This window comes from Triticum urartu, chromosome 2A (genome assembly GCF_056163025.1).
Source record: "Triticum urartu cultivar PI428250 chromosome 2A, HENAU_Tu73, whole genome shotgun sequence".
In the NCBI taxonomy this organism is placed as follows: Eukaryota; Viridiplantae; Streptophyta; class Magnoliopsida; order Poales; family Poaceae; genus Triticum; species Triticum urartu.
In genome coordinates, this window is record NC_141874.1 from 586,269,326 (window position 1) to 586,291,190 (window position 21,865).

The 21,865-nt window shown below is 46.5% G+C and overlaps 2 protein-coding genes and 1 long non-coding RNA gene across 3 annotated transcripts; 1 reads left to right on the forward strand and 2 right to left on the reverse strand.

Moving 5' to 3' along the window:
- Positions 1-9,186: 9,186 nt before the first annotated feature.
- LOC147986056 (protein FAR1-RELATED SEQUENCE 5-like) lies at positions 9,187-12,260 on the reverse strand. Its single transcript, XM_087541852.1, has 4 exons — positions 11,852-12,260; positions 11,075-11,725; positions 10,564-10,972; positions 9,187-9,916 (listed from the first exon to the last, which is right to left on the reverse strand). The coding sequence occupies exons 1-4, from the start codon at positions 12,258-12,260 to the stop codon at positions 9,187-9,189; spliced, it is 2,199 nt and encodes a 732-aa protein (XP_087397978.1).
- Positions 12,261-14,492: 2,232 nt separating this feature from the next.
- Positions 14,493-20,042, forward strand: LOC147986057 (uncharacterized). The gene is made up of 5 exons (XR_015616990.1): positions 14,493-14,837; positions 15,024-15,106; positions 15,293-15,363; positions 15,471-15,535; positions 19,921-20,042. It is a non-coding gene; the product is annotated as an uncharacterized LOC147986057 (long non-coding RNA).
- On the reverse strand, positions 18,917-21,500 carry LOC147986058 (uncharacterized). The gene is made up of 3 exons (XM_087544430.1): positions 19,899-21,500; positions 19,489-19,769; positions 18,917-19,396 (listed from the first exon to the last, which is right to left on the reverse strand). The coding sequence occupies exons 1-3, from the start codon at positions 21,481-21,483 to the stop codon at positions 19,088-19,090; spliced, it is 2,175 nt and encodes a 724-aa protein (XP_087400556.1). The 5' UTR covers positions 21,484-21,500; the 3' UTR covers positions 18,917-19,087.
- Positions 21,501-21,865: the final 365 nt, after the last annotated feature.

Below are 21,865 nucleotides of genomic sequence, written 5' to 3' on the forward strand. Positions count from 1 at the left end.
TGAATACATGCCATGCAGAGTCATCAGGAATACCATGGCATATGTCCAGTGTAGGGTTTCGTAGTAATTTCAAAAAAATTCCTACGCACACGCAAGATCATGTGATGCATAGCAACGAGAGGGGAGAGTGTTGTCTACGTACCCACGCAGACCGACTGCGGAAGCGTTGACACAACGTAGAGGAAGTAGTCATACGTCTTCATGATCCAACCGATCAAGCACCGAAACTACGGCACCTCCGAGTTCGAGCACACGTTCAGCTCGATGACGATCCCCGTACTCTGATCCAGCAAAGTGTCGGGGAAGAGTTCCGTCAGCACGACGGCGTGGTGACGATCTTGAAGTACTACAGCAGCAGGGCTTCGCCTAAACTCCGCTACAGTATTATCGAGGACTATGGTGGCTGGGGGCACCGCACACGGCTAAGGAATAGATCACGTGGATCAACTTGTGTGTTTCTGGGGCGCCCCTGCCTCCGTATATAAAGGACTAGAGGGGGGAGGCTGGCCGGCCAAGGGTGGCGCGCCAGGAGAGTCCTACTCCCTCTGGGAGTAGGATTCCCCCCCCCCCCCAATCCTAGTTGGAATAGGACTCCTTGAGGGGGGAAAGAGAGAGAGGGGGGCCGACCACCTTTCCTAGTCCTAATAGGACTAGGGGAGGGGGGAGGCGCGCGGCCACCTTGGGCTGCTCCTTTCTCCTTTCCACTAAAGCCCACTAAGGCCCATATAGCTCCCGGGGGGTTCCGGTAACCTCCCGGTACTCCGGTAAAATCCCGATTTCACCCGGAACACTTCCGATGTCCAAACATAGGCTTCCAATATATCAATCTTTATGTCTCGACCATTTCGAGACTCCTCGTCATGTCCGTGATCACATCCGGGACTCCAAACAACCTTCGGTATATCAAAATGCATAAACTCATAATATAACTGTCATCGTAACCTTAAGCGTGCGGACCCTACGGGTTCGAGAACAATGTAGACATGACCGAGACACGTCTCCGGTCAATAACCAATAGCGGGACCTGGATGCCCATATTGGCTCCTACATATTCTACGAAGATCTTTATCGGTCAGACCGCATAACAACATACGTTGTTCCCTTTGTCATCGGTATGTTACTTGCCCGAGATTCGATCGTCGGTATTCCAATACCTAGTTCAATCTCGTTACCGGCAAGTCTCTTTACTCGTTCTGTGATACATCATCCCGCAACTAACTCATTTAGTTGTAATGCTTGCAAGGCTTAAGTGATGTGCATTACCGAGAGGGCCCAGAGATACCTCTCCGACAATCGGAGTGACAAAACCTAATCTCGAAATACGCCAACCCAACATGTACCTTTGGAGACACCTGTGGTACTCCTTTATAATCACCCAGTTACGTTGTGACGTTTGGTAGTACCCAAAGTGTTCCTCCGGTAAACGGGAGTTGCATAATCTCATAGTTATAGGAACATGTATAAGTCATGAAGAAAGCAATAGCAACATACTAAACGATCGGGTACTAAGCTAATGGAATGGGTCATGTCAATCAGATCATTCTCTTAATGATGTGATCCCGTTAATCAAATAACAACTCATTGTTCATGGTTAGGAAACATAACCATCTTTGATTAACGAGCTAGTCAAGTAGAGTCATACTAGTGACACTTTGTTTGTCTATGTATTCACACATGTATTATGTTTCCGGTTAATACAATTCTAGCATGAATAATAAACCTTTATCATGATTATAAGGAAATAAATAATAACTTTATTATTGCCTCTAGGGCATATTTCCTTCAGTCTCCCACTTGCACCAGAGTCAATAATCTAGATTACACCGTAATGATTCTAAAACCCATGGAGCCTTGGTGCTGATCATGTTTTGCTCGTGGAAGAGGCTTAGTCAACAGGTCTGCAACATTCAGATCCGTATGTATTTTGCAAATCTCTATGTCTCCCACCTGGACTAGATCCCGGATGGAATTGAAGCGTCTCTTGTTGTGCTTGGTTCTCTTGTGAAATCTGGATTCCTTTGCCAAGGCAATTGCACCAGTATTGTCACAAAAGATTTTCATTGGACCCGATGCACTAGGTATGACACCTAGATCGGATATGAACTGCTTCATCCAGACTCCTTCGTTCGCTGCTTCCGAAGCAGCTATGTACTCCGCTTCACATGTAGATCCCGCTACGACGCTTTGTTTAGAACTGCACCAACTGACAGCTCCACCGTTTAATGTAAACACGTATCCGGTTTGCGATTTAGAATCGTCCGGATCAGTGTCAAAGCTTGCATCAACGTAACCTTTTACGGTGAGCTCTTTGTCACCTCCATATACGAGAAACATATCCTTAGTCCTTTTCAGGTATTTCAGGATGTTCTTGACCGCTGTCCAGTGATCCACTCCTGGATTACTTTGGTACCTCCCTGCTAGACTTATAGCAAGGCACACATCGGGTCTGGTACACAGCATTGCATACATGATAGATCCTATGGCTGATGCATAGGGAATATCTTTCATATTCTCTCTATCTTCTGCAGTGGTCGGGCATTGAGTCTTACTCAATTTCACACCTTGTAACACAGGCAAGAATCCTTTCTTTGCTTGATCCATTTTGAACTTCTTCAAAATTTTGTCAAGGTATGTTGTTTGTGAAAGTCCAATTAAGCGTTTTGATCTATCTCTATAGATCTTTATGCCTAATATGTAAGTAGCTTCACCGAGGTCTTTCATTGAAAAACTCTTATTCAAGTATCCCTTTATGCTGTCCAGAAATTCTATATCATCTCCAATTAATAATATGTCATCCACATATAATATCAGAAATGCTACGGAGCTCCCACTCACTTTCTTGTAAATACAGGCTTCTCCAAAAGTCTGTATAAAACCAAATGCTTTGATCACACTATCAAAGCGTTTATTCCAACTCCGAGAGGCTTGCACCAGTCCATAAATGGATCGCTGGAGCTTGCACACTTTGTTAGCTCCCTTTGGATCGACAAAACCTTCTGGTTGCATCATATACAATTCTTCTTCCAGAAATCCATTCAGGAATGCAGTTTTGACATCCATTTGCCAAATTTCATAATCATAAAATGCGGCAATTGCTAACATGATTCGGACAGACTTAAGCATCGCTACGGGTGAGAAGGTCTCATCGTAGTCAATCCCTTGAACTTGCCGAAAACCTTTTGCGACAAGTCGAGCTTTGTAGACAGTAATATTACCGTCAGCGTCAGTCTTCTTCTTGAAGATCCATTTATTCTCAATTGCTTGCCGATCATCGGGCAAGTCAACCAAAGTCCATACTTTGTTCTCATACATGGATCCCATCTCAGATTTCATGGCTTCAAGCCATTTTGCGGTATCTGGGCTCACCATCGCTTCTTCATAGTTCGTAGGTTCATCATGATCTAGTAGCATGACTTCCAGAATAGGATTACCGTACCACTCTGGCGCGGATCTCACTCTGGTTGATCTACGATGTCCAGTAGTATCTTGATCTGAAGTTTCATGATCATTATCATTAGCTTCCTCAGTAACTGGTGTAGGTGTCACTGGAACAGTTTTCTGTGATGTACTACTTTCCAGTAAGGGAGCAGGTACAGTTACCTCATCAAGTTCTACTTTCCTCCCACTCACTTCTTTCGAGAGAAACTCCTTCTCTAGAAAGTTTCCGAATTTAGCAACAAAAGTCTTGCCTTCGGATCTGTGATAGAAGGTGTATCCAATAGTTTCCTTTGGATATCCTATGAAGACACATTTCTCCGATTTGGGTTCGAGCTTATCAGGTTGAAGCTTTTTCACATAAGCATCGCAGCCCCAAACTTTCAGAAACGACAACTTTGGTTTCTTGCCAAACCACAGTTCATAAGGCGTCGTCTCAACGGATTTTGATGGTGCCCTATTTAACGTGAATGCGGCCGTCTCTAGAGCGTATCCCCAAAATGATAGCGGTAAATCAGTAAGAGACATCATAGATCGCACCATATCTAGTAAAGTACGATTACGACGTTCGGACACACCATTACGCTGTGGTGTTTCGGGTGGCGTGAGTTGCGAAACTATTCCACAATTTTTCAAATGTACACCAAACTCGTAACTCAAATATTCTCCTCCACGATCAGATCGTAGAAACTTTATTTTCTTGTTACGATGATTTTCAACTTCACTCTGAAATTCCTTGAACTTTTCAAATGTTTCAAACTTATGTTTCATTAAGTAGACATACCCATATCTGCTTAAATCATCTGTGAAGGTGAGAAAATAACGATATCCGCCACGAGCCTCAATATTCATCGGACCACATACATATGTATGTATGATTTCCAACAAATCTGTTGCTCTCTCCATAGTACCGGAGAACGGTGTTTTGGTCATCTTGCCCAAGAGGCACGGTTCGCAAGTACCAAGTGATTCATAATCAAGTGGTTCCAAAAGTCCATCAGAATGGAGTTTCTTCATGCGCTTTACACCAATATGACCTAAACGGCAGTGCCACAAATAAGTTGCACTCTCATTATCAACTCTGCATCTTTTGGCTTCAACATTATGAATATGTGTGTTACTACTATCGAGATTCAACAAGAATAGACCACTCTTCAAGTGTGCATGACCATAAAAGATATTACTCATATAAATAGAACAACCATTATTCTCTGATTTAAATGAATAACCGTCTCGCATCAAACAAGATCCAGATATAATGTTCATGCTTAACACTGGCACCAAATAACAATTATTTAGGTCTAATACTAATCCCGAAGGTATATGCAGAGGTAGCGTGCCGACTGCGATCACATCGACTTTGGAACCGTTTGCCACGCGCATCGTCACCTCGTCCTTAACCAATCTTCGCTTGATCCGTAGTCCCTGTTTCGAGTTGCAAATATTAGCAACAGAACCAGTATCAAATACCCAGGTGCTACTGCGAGCATTAGTAAGGTACACATCAATAACATGTATATCACATATACCTTTGTTCACCTTGCCATCCTTCTTATCCGCCAAATACTTGGGGCAGTTCCGCTTCCAGTGACCAGTCTGCTTGCAATAGAAGCACTCAGTTTCAGGCTTAGGTCCAGGTTTGGGTTTCTTCTCTTGAGTAGCAACTTGCTTGCCGTTCTTTTTGAAGTTCCCCTTCTTCTTCCCTTTGCCCTTTTTCTTGAAACTAGTGGTCTTGTTGACCATCAACACTTGATGCTCCTTCTTGATTTCTACCTCCGCAGCTTTCAGCATCGCGAAGAGCTCGGGAATAGTCTTATTCATCCCTTGCATATTATAGTTCATCACGAAGCTCTTGTAGCTTGGTGGCAGTGATTGAAGAATTCTGTCAATGACGCAATCATCTGGAAGATTAACTCCCAATTGAATCAAGTGATTATTATACCCAGACATTTTGAGTATATGCTCACTGACAGAACTATTCTCCTCCATCTTGCAGCTATAGAACTTATTGGAGACTTCATATCTCTCAATCCGGGCATTTGCTTGAAATATTAACTTCAACTCCTGGAACATCTCATATGCTCCATGACGTTCAAAACGTCGTTGAAGTCCCGATTCTAAGCCGTAAAGCATGGCACACTGAACTATCGAGTAGTCATCAGCTTTGCTCTGCCAGGCGTTCATAACATCCGGCGTTGCTCCTGCAGCAGGCCTGGCACCCAGCGGTGCTTCCAGGACGTAATTCTTCTGTGCAGCAATGAGGATAATCCTCAAGTTACGGACCCAGTCCATGTAATTGCTACCATCATCTTTCAACTTTGCTTTCTCAAGGAACGCATTAAAATTCAACGGAACAACAGCACGAGCCATCTATCTACAATCAAACATAAACAAGCAAGATACTAATCAGGTACTAAGTTTCATGATAAATTTAAGTTCAGTTAATCAAATTAATTAAAGAACTCCCACTTAGATAGACATCCCTCTAATCCTCTAAGTGATTACGTGATCCAAATCAACTAAACCATAATCGATCATCACGTGAGATGGAGTAGTTTTCAATGGTGAACATCGTTATGTTGATCATATCTACTATATGATTCACGCTCGACCTTTTCGTCTCCGTGTTCCGAGGCCATATCTGTATATGCTTGGCTCGTCAAGTATAACCGAGTATTCCGCGTGTGCAACTGTTTTGCACCCGTTGTATTTGAACGTAGAACCTATCACACCCGATCATCACGTGGTGTCTCAGCACGAAGAACTTCCGCAACGGTGCATACTCAGGGAGAACACTTCTTGATAATTTAGTGAGAGATCATCTTATAATGCTACCGTCAATCAAAGCAAGATAAGATGCATAAAAGGATAAACATCACATGCAATCAATATAAGTGATATGATATGGCCATCATCATCTTGTGCTTGTGATCTCCATCTCCGAAGCACCGTCGTGAACACCATCGTCACCGGCGTGACACCTTGATCTCCATCGTAGCATCGTTGTCGTCTCGCCAAGCTTGTGCTTCTACGACTATCGCTACCGCTTAGTGATAAAAGTAAAGCATTACATCGCGATTGCATTGCATACAATAAAACGACAACCATAAGGCTCCTGCCAGTTGCCGATAACTCGGTTACAAAACATGATCATCTCATACAATAAAATTCAGCATCATGTCTTGACCATATCACATCACAACATGCCCTGCAAAAACAAGTTAGACGTCCTCTACTTTGTTGTTGCAAGTTTTACGTGGCTGCTACGGGCTTAAGCAAGAACCAATCTTACCTACACATCAAAACCACAACGATAGTTTGTCAATTTGACTCCGTTTTAACCTTCGCAAGGACCGGGCGTAGCCATACTCGGTTCAACTAAAGTTGGAGAGACAGTCGCCCGCAAGCCACCTATGTGCAAAGCACGTCGGGGGAACCGGTCTCGCGTAAGCGTACGCGTAATGTTGGTCCGGGTCGTCTCGTCCAACAATGCCGCCGAACCAAAGTATGACATGCTGGTAGGCAGTATGACTTATATCGCCCACAACTCACTTGTGTTTTACTCGTGCATATAACATCAACATAAATAACCTAGGCTCGGATGCCACTGTAGGGTTTCATAGTAATTTCAAAAAAATTCCTACGCACACGCAAGATCATGTGATGCATAGCAACGAGAGGGGAGAGTGTTGTCTACGTACCCACGCAGACCGACTACGAAAGCGTTGACACAACGTAGAGGAAGTAGTCGTACGTCTTCATGATCCAACCGATCAAGCACCGAAACTACGGCACCTCCGAGTTCGAGCACACGTTCAGCTCGATGACGATCCCCGGACTCTGATCCAGCAAAGTGTCGGGGAAGAGTTCCGTCAGCACGACGGCGTGGTGACGATCTTGAAGTACTACAGCAGCAGGGCTTCGCCTAAACTCCGCTACAGTATTATCGAGGACTATGGTGGCTGGGGGCACCGCACACGGCTAAGGAATAGATCACGTGGATCAACTTGTGTGTTTCTGGGGCGCCCCTGCCTCCGTATATAAAGGACTAGAGGGGGGAGGCTGGCCGGCCAAGGGTGGCGCGCCAGGAGAGTCCTACTCCCTCTGGGAGTAGGATCCCCCCCCCAATCCTAGTTGGAATAGGACTCCTTGAGGGGGGAAAGAGAGAGAGGGGGGCCGACCACCTTTCCTAGTCCTAATAGGACTAGGGGAGGGGGGAGGCGCGCGGCCACCTTGGGCTGCTCCTTTCTCCTTTCCACTAAAGCCCACTAAGGCCCATATAGCTCCCGGGGGGTTCCGGTAACCTCCCGGTACTCCGGTAAAATCCCGATTTCACCCGGAACACTTCCGATGTCCAAACATAGGCTTCCAATATATCAATCTTTATGTCTCGACCATTTCGAGACTCCTCGTCATGTCCGTGATCACATCCGGGACTCCGAACAACCTTCGGTATATCAAAATGCATAAACTCATAATATAACTGTCATCGTAACCTTAAGCGTGCGGACCCTACGGGTTCGAGAACAATGTAGACATGACCGAGACACGTCTCCGGTCAATAACCAATAGCGGGACCTGGATGCCCATATTGGCTCCTACATATTCTACGAAGATCTTTATCGGTCAGACCGCATAACAACATACGTTGTTCCCTTTGTCATCGGTATGTTACTTGCCCGAGATTCGATCGTCGGTATTCCAATACCTAGTTCAATCTCGTTACCGGCAAGTCTCTTTACTTGTTCTGTGATACATCATCCCGCAACTAACTCATTTAGTTGTAATGCTTACAAGGCTTAAGTGATGTGCATTACCGAGAGGGCCCAGAGATACCTCTCCGACAATCGGAGTGACAAAACCTAATCTCGAAATACGCCAACCCAACATGTACCTTTGGAGACACCTGTAGTACTCCTTTATAATCACCAAGTTACGTTGTGACGTTTGGTAGTACCCAAAGTGTTCCTCCGGTAAACGGGAGTTGCATAATCTCATAGTTATAGGAACATGTATAAGTCATGAAGAAAGCAATAGCAACATACTAAACGATCGGGTACTAAGCTAATGGAATGGGTCATGTCAATCAGATCATTCTCTTAATGATGTGATCCCGTTAATCAAATAACAACTCATTGTTCATGGTTAGGAAACATAACCATCTTTGATTAACGAGCTAGTCAAGTAGAGGCATACTAGTGACACTTTGTTTGTCTATGTATTCACACATGTATTATGTTTCCGGTTAATATAATTCTAGCATGAATAATAAACCTTTATCATGATTATAAGGAAATAAATAATAACTTTATTATTGCCTCTAGGGCATATTTCCTTCATCCAGTACATCTAACATGGCAGATACAGTACAAACAACATGGCAGCTCCAGCATAATTAACATGGCAACTACAGCACAACTAAGATGGCAGATCCAGTACAATTAACATGGCAGATCCACTACAACTAGCATGGCATATTCAGTACAAAACAGCATGGCATATTTAGCATAAATTAGCATGGCATGTTTAGTATCAAAAATCATGGCAGACTAACTACACATAACATGGCAAATTAAATGCATACATCATGGCAGATTAAGTACCCATAACATGGCAATTGCATTTAACCATTCAATGAATTTTCCCTTGCACTTCTGATGCCCCTGAAGAGTTATTCCCCCAATTGTTTTAAAAAATAATTCTCAACATCTAGGGTACAAAACAAAATGTCCACAACACCATAATTTTTGCTCATGGATTGGCCGCCCCTTTCTCCGTTTTCTTGTGTTTTGCTTGGATCTCCAATCCCGACTTGTACCTTATCTCTCTTGGACGACCCTTTGTGATGGAACGGGGTGGGTTCCTGACCTGGGTCTGTGTGCTTGCTGTTCCAGATCCTATCTCCGAGTTTTCAGACGAGGGCCCCGTGGATGAAGGCACGCTTGATGTGCGGGGGAACCGGTGTAAGGCTTCCTCGGCTTTCCTCTTCTTGATCTCATCAAGCTCTCTTTTTAGTGCTTTCCTGTGTTTTTCTGCGACTCTCGCTGTGTCATCACTCTTGCACGCTTCATCAATTAGCTCAGCATAGTTCTTTGTCAGCACAACGTGCCTCACGGCTTCCATGGTTGACTCTGGTCTCTCGTCATGCACAGCCAGAACTGCGTGTGTTGTTTGCGGCGCCAACGCATCGTCAGCGTCCCAAGTCCATCGCCGCCTTATGAAATGTCGGGGCATCCGTGTCACAGCGTTCACGTCCATTACTTTTAGTATGTGACAGCACACAATGCCGTCCCGTTCGAACTTGCAGCATTGGCAGTAGAACTCGCCTTCGCCTATCGAGGCTGTGACGAAGTAGTTCCTTCCTTTGTCCGGGTCTTTAGGTTCTGAATCTGACATGCCCAAAATAGAACACACCTTGAACGTACGTTCATCCACCTGGAAAGCCGTGAACATGCTGGCACGCTTTATTTCTTCCTGGCATCTGCATTTTTTGTGTGTTTTCTGTTAAACTATTGTGGGCTTTTTTCTTGTAGCACCTTATGTTGTCATGGAAAATAGATATACATTTTGTTTGAACATGGCAAACGTAATTCATTGACCATGGCAAATATAGTATGTTGAACATGGCAAATGCAGTACGCTATACATGGCAAATGCAGTACAATAGACATGGCAACTGCATTTTCAACAAACATGGCAGATGCATCTTATTTAAACATGGCAACTGCATTTTGTTAAACATGGCAACTAGAGTTTATTAAACATGGCAATTGCATTTCAACAAACATGGCAGTTGCATTTTAGTAAACATGGCAATTGCATTTCAATAGACATGGCAACAACATAACATTTTCCATTTGACACTAGCATTTGCACACCAACATGTCCAGTGGAAGTACATTGCATTAAACATGGCAACTGCATTTCATTGAACATTGAAACTGCATCCGGGTAAGCATGACAAACAGAATTTCTATTGAATATGACAACTGCATCTGAGTAAGCATGGCAAACAGTACTTTATTAAACATGGCAACCGCAAAATCATGGCAACTGCATCGCACTCTATAAGGCACATACTGACTTGGTGCTTTTTCTGCAAATAAGACTGTAACGCAACTGACTTACTTGTTAAAGATCTTGTTGGTGTATATCTTGCTCTTTTGCCTCTCCATCGGTAAGTACGTTAGCAATTTTGGCTGCTTTAGCGCGGTGTTCGCTTCTTGCTGTGGCTCAGATCCCAGAATTTTTTGTTGCAAAGCTGTGTACTGCTTGGCAAACTGTAGCAATGAGTTGCCAGGACTGACGTACCGCTTCAAAACAGCATTGAATCCCTCGCTGCGCTGCGTAGTCTGCAGAAAGGGGAAGAAGCACTGCATGAAGTAGGCCGGCACCCAGTACATTCGCTTCTCCCACAGGCTTACAAGAGTCTCGTTGTCTTGGACTTGATGTGTTTCAGTCATGGCCATCCAGCTCCTTTCAAACTCCTCCACCGTCAAGCTGTGGTCCACGCATAGTTCGAATGCCTTGTGCAGCTCTGGACGGTTAGCAAAGAATGGTCATAGCGTCTCCTCAGCCTTCTTTATAATGTGCCACCTACAGTGCCTGTGCACTGCCAACGGAAAGACCTCCTCTATGCCTGCACGCATGCTGAAATCCTGGTCCGTTATTATGTTCATCGGAGCAAGTCCATCCATGCACTCCAAGAAGGTCTTGAACAGCCAAACGTACCCATCCGTTTCTTCGTTCCGGACGAGCCCGCAGCCGAACTGCAATGACTGATTGTGGTTATTTATCCCTATGAACGGAGCGCACGACATCTTGTACATGTTGGTGAGGTACGTCGCGTCGAATGAAATGCAATCTCGGAAATGTTTGTAGGCTCTCCTTGCAGCACCATCCACCAAATACATGTTCCTGACACGGTCCTCATCGTCCAACCTTATCCTGTAGAAGAAATCTGCATCTTCTTTGGCTTTCTCATCGAAGTAGGCAATTGTGGCCTCTATGTCTGCCAACTTGCTCTCTCTACGGTACCTTGCCCGTAGGTTTGTGACGTCAGCTGGTATGTACGGCATGCTACTCAGAGTCCCCTTTTTGCTGTGGATGAGAGATAGTATCTGCACCATTCTCGATGGACCGACGTTACAATCATGTAGCAGCTTTACGAATTGCCTTTCGACGGGGGTGAACCCTCTGTGGGCGGTCAGAAATTTCACCAGGTCAAACTTCTTTATCAGTTGGTGGTTGTGCTCGTCAAAATACTCACTGACCACCCACTGTGCTCCATCTACGTTTAGCTTACATCAGACAGGGCACTCAGTCTTCTGAATGATACCTCTCTTTCGTTCCGGAATGACAGGCGCATCGCCTTTCCCCTTCTTGTTCCTGCGTGCCTTGTGGCACCTCATCTCACCTCTGCTGTACTCGTTAGTTTTCTTAATTTTCCTACGGTACTCGGTGTTGACCGCAAACCCATGGAACTTTGCATATGTCTGGTAGTATTCCTTTGCTGCTTCGAATGACTCAAATCTCTGCCCAATGTACGGTGGATGAGGCACCACGATCTCTGATTGCCCACCATCTTCATCCCCTTGCGCGTCGTCGTCAGTTTCATCGTTCACTTCAGTATGGGCGGCAGTCCCATCTACCTGAGAGTTGCCAGTGCTTGTGTTCAAAGGGGTGCTTGCCGGCATTGCTGGAATGATTGCCATTCCCGACTCTGACTCGAAATTGTTTGCGGCATGTTTGTCTGCTGTCTGGTGGAACGCGTCTTCCGTGCGCTCAGAGCTCCCCGCAGTAGATGTGCCAGCGCCGCTGTGCATTGTAGTTGTAGGTTCTGTAACAGGGAAAAACAGGTACGAGATTAAGAATTTTGTGTTGGATAACATGTGGATCGCAACGGATCACACCATCTTCGAGTGATTTTCCATGACATCTTTTACAGACAGCAAGCTGTCAGTCTGTGGGTGGTCATTTTTATGGCAGCTGTAGGTGTGCAGACATGGCACCTACTGTTCAACAAACATGGCAACCATTGTTTTGCCTACAAATAACTACAAATAGCAAATGTAGCGCTGTTTTTTGTGGTTCAGATATTTTCCCTCTACCTTGTTGTGCTGTATTTGACCATCGTGTGTGGTCTGTTACACCATAATGACGTGATCCACCAGGAATTTGCGAAGCTTGCCAGGAGACGTTTGCCGGGTCACCGCCAGCGTAATAACCTGCAATCATAGTAGTGGTTGGTCAAATCGCGGCAAACGCATTTCGTGCTAGCACGGCAACTGCAGTTGCCCTTATGTGGCAAATGCATTTTTGCTTGCATGGCAACTGAAGTTGCATCGGTAGGGCAATCGCAGTTTGTTATTAGATGGCAATTGCAGTTGTCATGAAATGGCAACTGCAGCTTTTCCTACATGGTAACCGCAGGTGTGCAGAGATGACAAATGTTGTTTTTAATACATGGCAACCGTAGAAGACCAGTCGTGGCAATTTTTGTAGTTGTCAACTATGCTCCTTGTGCTGACTGAGCATCCGCATCTTCACTATGTTTATGGACTCACCTGTGTACGACGTCGATGGCAGGTACATGGGTGCTGCCCGATTCCACGTGCTGCACGAAGGCTCTGCATTTTACACCCGTGATAACTCGTGAGTCCTTTTGCCATCTTTTTTTCATGTTCATTTTTCATGTCCACAGCATTATGTGCTCTTTTTTCGTTTTTGCATTACCTTGATTAGCCATACTAGCTAGTTGGAGTTGGCTGCCCGTACATTTGTCAGCGTTAGCGCCTTGTGACTGCACTTGCCACGGGGCCCCCCTAAGAGTGTTCTGGTCATAAGAACCTGCAAGACAAATGGCAGTGCACGACATAAGTAGAATGTCATGTCCATCGTCGCGAAGATGGCAAATGTTTCTCTTCATTTTTTAGCATGCATCGTACCTACGCCTGCATACTGTTCTAGCAGCGGTAGCAACGGCCCTGCAGAGATGAGCTGACTGTACTCTGATGCATCGAAAGGTGGCGGCGTTTCTGGCCTTTGAGAACCCCAATCATCTGCACCATCTTCGTGATTCATTCTTTTTCGTGTCTCGCTTCTGTTCTGATGTGCTCTCAATCACTGGATGAACAAGAAGGCATCAACAATCCAATTTTTTTTTATCATTGTGCTGCTTGCATGTAGAAGTTAACACGTCAGTGCTATCACATTTTCATGCGTTGGCAACCAACATATCATGGCTAGTAGGACATGCACATCCACTATCCTTTTCTAAAATCTGGTGCTAGCTATCCGTTTGATTCGATGGCATCAGGCTCTACAATAGGATGGCAAGCAATAAGTTGACATGGTGGCAGTTGACGACAATGACAGGTGGCAACTGACGTTATACACCAATGGCAATTAATTTTCACACACCCCATTATTCCAAATTTATCAATTCTCTCTCCCTTTTTATGGATTCCTGCACATCCATTCATTCACCAACTAGGAGCATCAACCTACTGAGAACTCACGGTTATCTCTAGCGTACTACATGGCAGATCTAGTGTATTCTGCTTGGCAACTGCGAAGTCACACAACATATGTAGTGTTTTAACCCTGTAGGATGGATCTAGTTGCCAACTTCGTCGGTAATTTTGCAATTTTCTGCCCAGAAGGAGGATGAGAAACAGTAGGGAGATCGGGAGATTCACCTGCTTTTAGCTGGTCGTCTCTGGAGGGCGTTGTTGGAGTGGGGGTTGGGGGGGTGGGATGGGGTGGGGGGAGATAAGGGGTGTGGTTTGCGGTGGGAGCGCCCTACAGATCCTCCCTGGTTGCCATGGCAACCAGAGATGGCCGGCGACGGAGGTCGGGGTTCGACAGGCGGGGGGCGAGGGCGCAGACGAGAGAGGGGACGGATCGGAGGCCGGGAACGGCTGGGTCATGCGGGCAGCGACTCGTCTGGCCCGGACGAGACAGTGCGGACGGGTTGCCACGCATCGGACGTGCGGGCGCGCTTTTGTGCGCGCGGACAGGATCGTGCGGGGCGGTTCCCGTCCATGCTACACGATGCGTGCGGGCGGGTTGCCCTCCACGTCACACGTGTGGCAGTTATCGGCTTCCTAAAAAAATCTCGATGCGGTCGGCGAGGTTGCGGAGGAGAGCCCAGCCGGCGGAGGCGACGCGGGCGTTGTGGTTGCGCCATCTCGGTCGCGGACCAGCTCCGTGCGGTAGAGGTTGGTTGGGGCCTCCCGGACCGCACGCCGATGTAGATCGACGCCAATCGTGGTTTGGCTGCTCGGCTGTTCGTCGAGCGAAACTGCTCCGCGGTTTGCACGAAGCAATCACTCCTCGCTTTCGGGAGGAATTCATGGCGGAATGCGGATGATGCGGGCCTCTTGCCGGCCGTGATTAATGTATGTCTCTCTGTTTTATCACCCTTCTGCTGCATGTGTATATTCCCGTCCAGAATACTGTATGAACATCCACCACCATGGTTCTCGGCTAGGTTCTGCTCTATATTTGCTTTTTCATGTACCACTCGTTCTTCGACCCGAAGACTACATTTGCGCTAATATCCTCCGAATTCCAATTCTGTACAGGCGGTACTCATACTGTTGTGGCCAATTGATTCGGCCAGATCTTTGGAGATTGGTTATCGCAGTTTTTTTTACTCTCTGGACAGGTAATTACTTCACTTCGGCTGACAGACCTTATCCTTCCATGTTTTTACGGCGTACGAGTGCTTCCAATTCATACCATGGTGCTATTTACTACTGGATGCGACAGGTGGCTTAGAACAACATAGTGAAATCGCAAGAAAAATGCAGCTAACAGGAAATATTAATGTCACTGTTTTGATTGCTTGCAGCAAGTGATGTTCCATATTGGCATTCTTCATCAGAACTGAGGTATAAGGCGAGCCTTCAAATCAAGGGAACAGTAAGTTGCCGAGCAACATGTGTGTTCAACATCATTTCCCCATTATTCATGTTGAGGTAATCCAGTGACTTTAACTATGATGACCTTCTGTTGGTATTCTCCTGTAGGTATCAAAGAAATGGAATGGTTAGCTTCTCTACTTCAAGAATTTCTGAAAGGATATAATAAACAGGTACCATGTAATAAACTTCTGTTATTGATATCCTTGCAGTCGTTCGCGGTGTGTTAACCACCTTATTCTACCAATATATGTTCCAGAATTAATCGGACCAGTTTGTGTTTAGAAGAGTGTTCCTTTCCTATTTGATTGACTCCGTGAATATTTTTAAGAGAAAAATATACTTTTCATCCCTCAACTTCTAGCCAAGTCTATATTTGATCCCTCAACTATGAAACCGGACAACTAGCACCCCCAACTTCTGAAACCGGACAAACTAAGTTCCTCTCCCGATTGCAAGCGGTTTCACGATTATGTGGCATGGTTTTGACTGGGTCTGTGTCCACGTGGCAATCTTTAGCGGATCTTGTTCTTCCTTCCTATTCCAACTCGGCTGGCCATTTGGTCGAGCAGTTGGCGTGCGTGTTGCAGCAGGAGGAGAACATGGGCGTGGAAGCTTCCGGCGAGGTGACTCTGGTCCTTGGCGACCTCCGTAAGGCTGCTACGGCTCGCGTCCCCCAGCGAACCATCCACGCCGCCGACGTTGACACCGAGATCGTGCTCTGGCGACACGAACACGTTTGTACCGTGCCGGGCTCACCGGCACGAGGACGACGGCAGTAAAGTCTGCATGTCGCTGGCGCGGGAGCTCATGGCGGTGACCGGCGGCGGCGACGCACTCAAGACCACGTGCACATCCCACAGCATACACTCGCTCGCTCCAGGTGCTCTTTTCCTCAGCTCTCGCGCTCGCGCTCGCTCCACCCGACAGCCATGGCGAGCAGATTGCAGCGCCGAGCGTAGTGGCAGCGGCGGCAGAGCTCGAGCGGAGTGGCAGCCGTGGCGTCCTCCGGGTTGCTCAAGCAGCTCGGCCACTCGCCGGTCACATCGACGCTGCACTCATACTTGTAGTCTTGTACAGCAAGGACGAGAAGCTCAGACTACTCCGCGCGGTCTCTGCGTCGGGAACCCAGCCAGCAAGTCATGGCCCGGCTCGGCTACTACGTCGCCGGACCCGACCGCGTCGGCGCGTCCTTGTCTACGAGCTCCTCGAACAAGGCAGCCTCAACGCCCGCCCGCTCCCATGGCCGCTGTCGGCCACCGCTCGAGCTGCCGCACCGCTGTCGTCTGCCCTGCCCTGCTGCCAAGTTGCTCGTCGACACCCACCCGCGCCTTGGCCAGGCTCGCCGTGCCGAGAGCCCGAGACATCTTTGGCCCTGCTGACCGTCGCCACCGCGTCCGTGCATTGCCCAAGCTTGCCGTGGTGAACAGTCCTCGGCACTATTGGTCATGCCGATGCGTGTACGAGAAGCTGGAGGTGCCGGAGGAGATCCTGATGGGTGTTATCCTGGACAGCAGCATGGCCCATGCGAGCGGCACGCACAACACCATGAGCGCTGCAAGTGTTATCTTCTCTTTATACCTCTAAAACCTTGGCCACGTTTCACTTTGTACTGGTCAAAACCACGTTGATTCAGCGCGGATACCGCTGCTCTACGGACAAAACTTGTCCGGTTTAAAGAGTTAGGGGTGCAAGTTATCCGGTTTTATAGTTGAGGGACCAAATCTAGACTTGGCTAGAAGTTGAGGGACGAAACATATACTTTTCTCTATTTTTAATGTATCAGATATAAACAGCAATGTACTTAGATTGCCATCCAAATAAAGGGCTGTTAATTTTCAATGTTGTTTATACAATGTGACTTTCCAATACATTTATCTCTGATGCGATGAATGTCAACCTGATGTGGCATAGGTCACAGGTTAGGTACTCTTGTGCTACTACTGTAGGTTCTACTATTTTACACACAACTATCTATGAACATACTTGCACATCCATATCTAATATTGATGATATCCCTGGGGCCTATAGACTAGCTATATGGTGCATGCTTGCTAACGAGTATTGACTGCAAAGAGAGGGTCTGCATAATGTCAGATAAACATATAGGTACATGATTGCTAATTATATATATACATGGTATTATAGCTTATAGGTAGTGCACCTGCTATGATTGTTAGAAACCCATTTCCTTTCCTGAATATTCAGTTTAGAGAAGCTCATTTTCCGTTATTTTAAGGCTCATCCTCAGGTTCATTACATGAACCAGATGGTTGCAATAATCTCCATTACGAACAATGGTTGGTGTTTTCGTGCTTTGGAAATGGATGCCACTATATCTTTCTACAGGGCTATACACTTGAAACACTCTAATTTGAACTGTTAAAATTATACCAAATGAATTCTAACAGGTTATACATTTGTGCTAGAGATAGCCCTTGGGACATGAATGAATGCTTAACTTCCTGGGAGAAAAATTGCATCTATTAGAAATACCAATGTGCTTCCTTCTCTATGAAATAGATCATTCCCACATTTTGAAAGACTTATTTGAAAGAATTGGTACCAATATCAGATTATCTCCCCTCTTTTTATGCATGAACATATCTAAAACATGAAACCTAAACTTTTATTAAACTATAATCCGTTCACATCTTATGTATTTCTACCGTTCATCAAGATAGAAGAGCGTTGCAATGAGCGCCAAGTCATCCCTTACTACCACACTACTTACTGCAAATCAATTAAATTTTAAATCATTTGATAACTTACAAATATATGGATTTTTTTCATGTATATTTAACTTACAGATATGTTTTGAAGATGACAAAAACCCTGCTCAACATGCTAATTTCCCGCAACAGGGTCCCCAAACGGGTCGCTAATGTTTGTACAATGCAAGGTGCTTAGGAAGATGCTTATTTAGAGAAATAAACCAGTGTTTTCTTAGGCATTGGTGCTTATTTGTGAAAGGTGAACGCTTGATTAGACACCCCTCCTATGAAAATAAGTATTGATGCTTAAGAAGTCAGTTTATTTTACCAAGCACCTTGCATTGTACTCCCTCCGTAGAAAAATATATGAGCTTTTATGGATCACTAGAGCTCCTTTGATTCAAAGGAATTCTATAGGAATTCTAGAGGATTGAAATCCTTTGAAATTTTTCCTACGTTTGTCCTTTGATTCATAGGATTGAATCCCATAGGAATTTTTCCAATGAAATCTTTTGTACTACATTTCATAGGAAATCTAACATCCACTCCAACCTCTTTTTACAATTCCTTTGTTTTTCCCGTGAAATCAAACACTCCTTGATAATCCTATAGGATTCAAGTGGGCATGACATTCCAATCCTATACTTTTTCTATTCCCATGTTTTTAAAAACCTGTGAATCAAAGAGGCCCTAAAGTAGTGATCTAGAGGGAATACAAGGCAGAAGATAGTACAGTAGGCGGCATAATCTTGGTCGAACATATTCAAGTTTGACTTGCACGAAAACCAATATACCTTATATTTGGAACAAGGAGAGTATACACATAAGATATGAGCCAACGACTAATCTACCCTGATTTACAAAAGATGTGGTAACTGAAAATTGTACACAAACCTGCTCTCTGAATCTATTCGCCTAAACCTCTGGATCAGAAACAAAAAACAACCTAAAACCACTAGTGTCTATACAACTTTGGTTAGAGCTCACGAGCTCGAAGGGGCAGGATCCATCCTAAAACGTAGCAGGACGTTTGCGCTTCCCAAGTACGCCCGGTTCGTCGCCCTCTAGTTCTGGAGCCCACATTGCCTCCTTCTGCTTCCGAGCTAGTAGTATTACATCGCGCTCCGGCGCAACTATACTGTACATCTGTCCGGTGCGTCTCCTTGAGTTTTGCTTCGCACCAGGGGATCCCGACAACGGTGCGGGGCGCCGCCACATCCTTGCCGCCTTGGATTTGACCGGCGCCGCCAGCACCTCTCCGCCCTGGGCATCTCGGCGACTGTCCCTCTTGCGAACCTTGCACATAACGTAGGAGTTCATCTGTTCCAGGAACAAGGCAGTTTGGTAAGCGATGAGAAAAGATCATTAATCTGAAGCAAGTGGTTCACATGCTCAGTTGCTCACATGCGTACCTCTGGCTGCGCGAGGTTCCTGAGGTCGCCTCGGTCCGCGTTGAGCTTGTACTCGAACATGCTCCACGGGGTCCTGCACCCGTGCAGCAGCCTGCCGCGGTAGAAGTCCATCGACGTCTTGAAGGCGACGGTGCAGCGGCCCTCCCTCACGCGGGACGGCCGGCCGCGGATCCTCCAGTACCCGGCCGGGGTGGTGTAGTAGCACCCGTTGCTGTACGCCGTGTCTTGCTTGTGCACGAAGAAGAACCCTAGTCGCTCTTTGTCTCCATCTTCTTCGTCAACTGCGTGCATATACGTAGAAGAGTTAGACTCTTTCATGCCACTGTGTAAGTGTAACACAACGTCCATGCCTGCTTTATGCACTGAAAAAACAACAAATAATTCAATAAAAAGATGTTTTCGGAACTTACGTCTTATGTCATCTGCGTTCAGAGCATAAATATTGTCCAGCTCTTCTATTCTTCTTGGAAGCGCCAGATCCAGGACTTTGGGCTTGAGATAGTGGAGCACGATCTCCTTGTCCGTGGGGCGAAATCTGAATCCTGGTACTAGCCACCATGGTGTACTACTTGTCTCATCAACTTCAGTAGACGGCTCGGTTGCTTGCTCGTTGGATACATCCCCATGTTCAGTTGTAATCGAGCTATTCATGCTATCAGAATCGTCAATGTCGTCGTTGTTGCTACTCGGCTGCTCTACGTCCGAGCTAGTCGAGTCATCGCTGCTGCTGCCACCAAGCTGCATTGACGACGATACCACGGTACTGTTCCAAGTCGTCATTGCCGCGCTGCAATGCGTGACGATCTTGTTATGAGAACACACAATGTTCTGATCAGGACATGATTCTTGGTCTGTTCCATAAAATTTGTCGGTCGAATCTTTGAATGTTCGCTCTCTCCAATCGGGTGAATCGTTGTCACTGTTGCCACCAAGCTGGGTCTGCATTGACGATGATGCCACGGTACCGTTCTCCACGGGTCGATGCAACAAAAATTCTGCCGACCTCGTTGAAGTCGTCATTGTCGAACTGCATTCCGCGTTAGTGTGGCTGTCAAAACATACACTGCTCTGATCAAGACATGAGTCGTTATCTGTTCCAAAGAATTCATCGTTGGAAACTTTGGATATCTGCTCTCTGAAATCGCGTGAGTCGTCCTCCTCCATGGGAATTCCCTCGGAGGAATCGCCCTGCCATAGCCGTTCGTCCCATTGCTTGGAAATTCCCACGGTGGAATCTAGGCCTCCGTACACAGTGCACCACCACGATAGTTGATCCCAATGGTGTGTGATACTGGGGTCGATCGAAACTCTCTCGTTGAGCTCATGCTGTAGGACATTGCGGCAGAACTGAAACACCGATATGTCCGACGTCGAAAGGTACTCGTTAGCAGACCGGTATCGCCCTCCTGCGCCAGTGGAAGTGCGAGGCTTTGCCTTGTATGTCGGTCTCTCTGATATCATCCGGTGACGGTTCGCCATGGCTCGCCATCGGCTGGGGGTGCTCTCCTCCACGCACGGCAACGTGCCGTGAAAGTTGTCACCCAACCCCTCACGTGTCAACAGTTCGATATCATCGTCGTGTCGCCGGGGCACCAAATTGTATACACCCGCCCCACTGGGTGTAGATATCGTCAATGTAATCCTGGCGATATAAGCCTGTAGTTTATTGATCATCGCTAGACGGCAATTCAACATCGATTTCGATGTCGCTGCCGGATGACGACGACATGATGCTCTTCTTCTGCCGGCGGTGCTGTCCTCCTCATCGCCGAAGCTCGGAAACACCTGGTGGGAGTTACACGACGCCGGGCTTTGGCCGCCGGCGCCAACGTCTACGCTGCCGAAGGTATCCACCTCCCAGCGATCTTTTCCATGGGCGCGGCCGCGTTGGAGCGGCCGGCAGAGGCACTGGAGGAGCAGCGGCAGCAGGATCACCAAAAACGCCTCGAGGAGCGAGCACCCGTCGGCCGGGATGCTGCTGGATATTGTCGCCATATTTGTACGCCGGAGGAGGCTCGGTGTGGATTAATGTGTGGAGGTACGTCGATGTTCGTCGCCTTTTATGAGAGAAGAGAGCAGAAAATTCCGACAGCACGCGCCACGATCTGACAGTTATGAGTGTCCCAATTAGCTACGTACTACTAAGCTAAGCAGCTCGGACTTTGTTTCTTACCATGGAGAAGTCGAATAAAACGTCTCATTCCGTCTACAGAATCTAGATCTATTTCCTGTCGCACTCGGAAACCGTCGCCTTCCCGTTAGAGAACTATAGGGGAATTTGTATGGGAGTCGGACACGGTTTAGGTTTTTTTAAGATATAATAGGACACGGTTTAGTACTTGACACTCACGACGCTTTTCCCTGCTCAAAGGTGCAA

What these genes read in the sequence shown, in the direction of transcription:
- LOC147986056 (XM_087541852.1), bottom strand. Translation starts at nt 12,260, where the DNA reads ATGCACAGCGGCGCTGGCACATCTACTGCGGGGAGCTCTGAGCGCACG. An exon ending in AACTAACGAGTACAGCAGAG is followed by an intron (nt 11,726 to 11,851) that starts GTGAGATGAGGT and finishes AGCTAAACGTAG; the next exon opens with ATGGAGCACAGTGGGTGGTC. An exon ending in GGATTTCAGCATGCGTGCAG is followed by an intron (nt 10,973 to 11,074) that starts GCATAGAGGAGG and finishes CTAACCGTCCAG; the next exon opens with AGCTGCACAAGGCATTCGAA.
- LOC147986058 (XM_087544430.1), bottom strand. Translation starts at nt 21,483, where the DNA reads ATGGCGACAATATCCAGCAGCATCCCGGCCGACGGGTGCTCGCTCCTC. An exon ending in GAACGCAGATGACATAAGAC is followed by an intron (nt 19,770 to 19,898) that starts GTAAGTTCCGAA and finishes ATATGCACGCAG; the next exon opens with TTGACGAAGAAGATGGAGAC. An exon ending in GGAACCTCGCGCAGCCAGAG is followed by an intron (nt 19,397 to 19,488) that starts GTACGCATGTGA and finishes TTCCTGGAACAG; the next exon opens with ATGAACTCCTACGTTATGTG.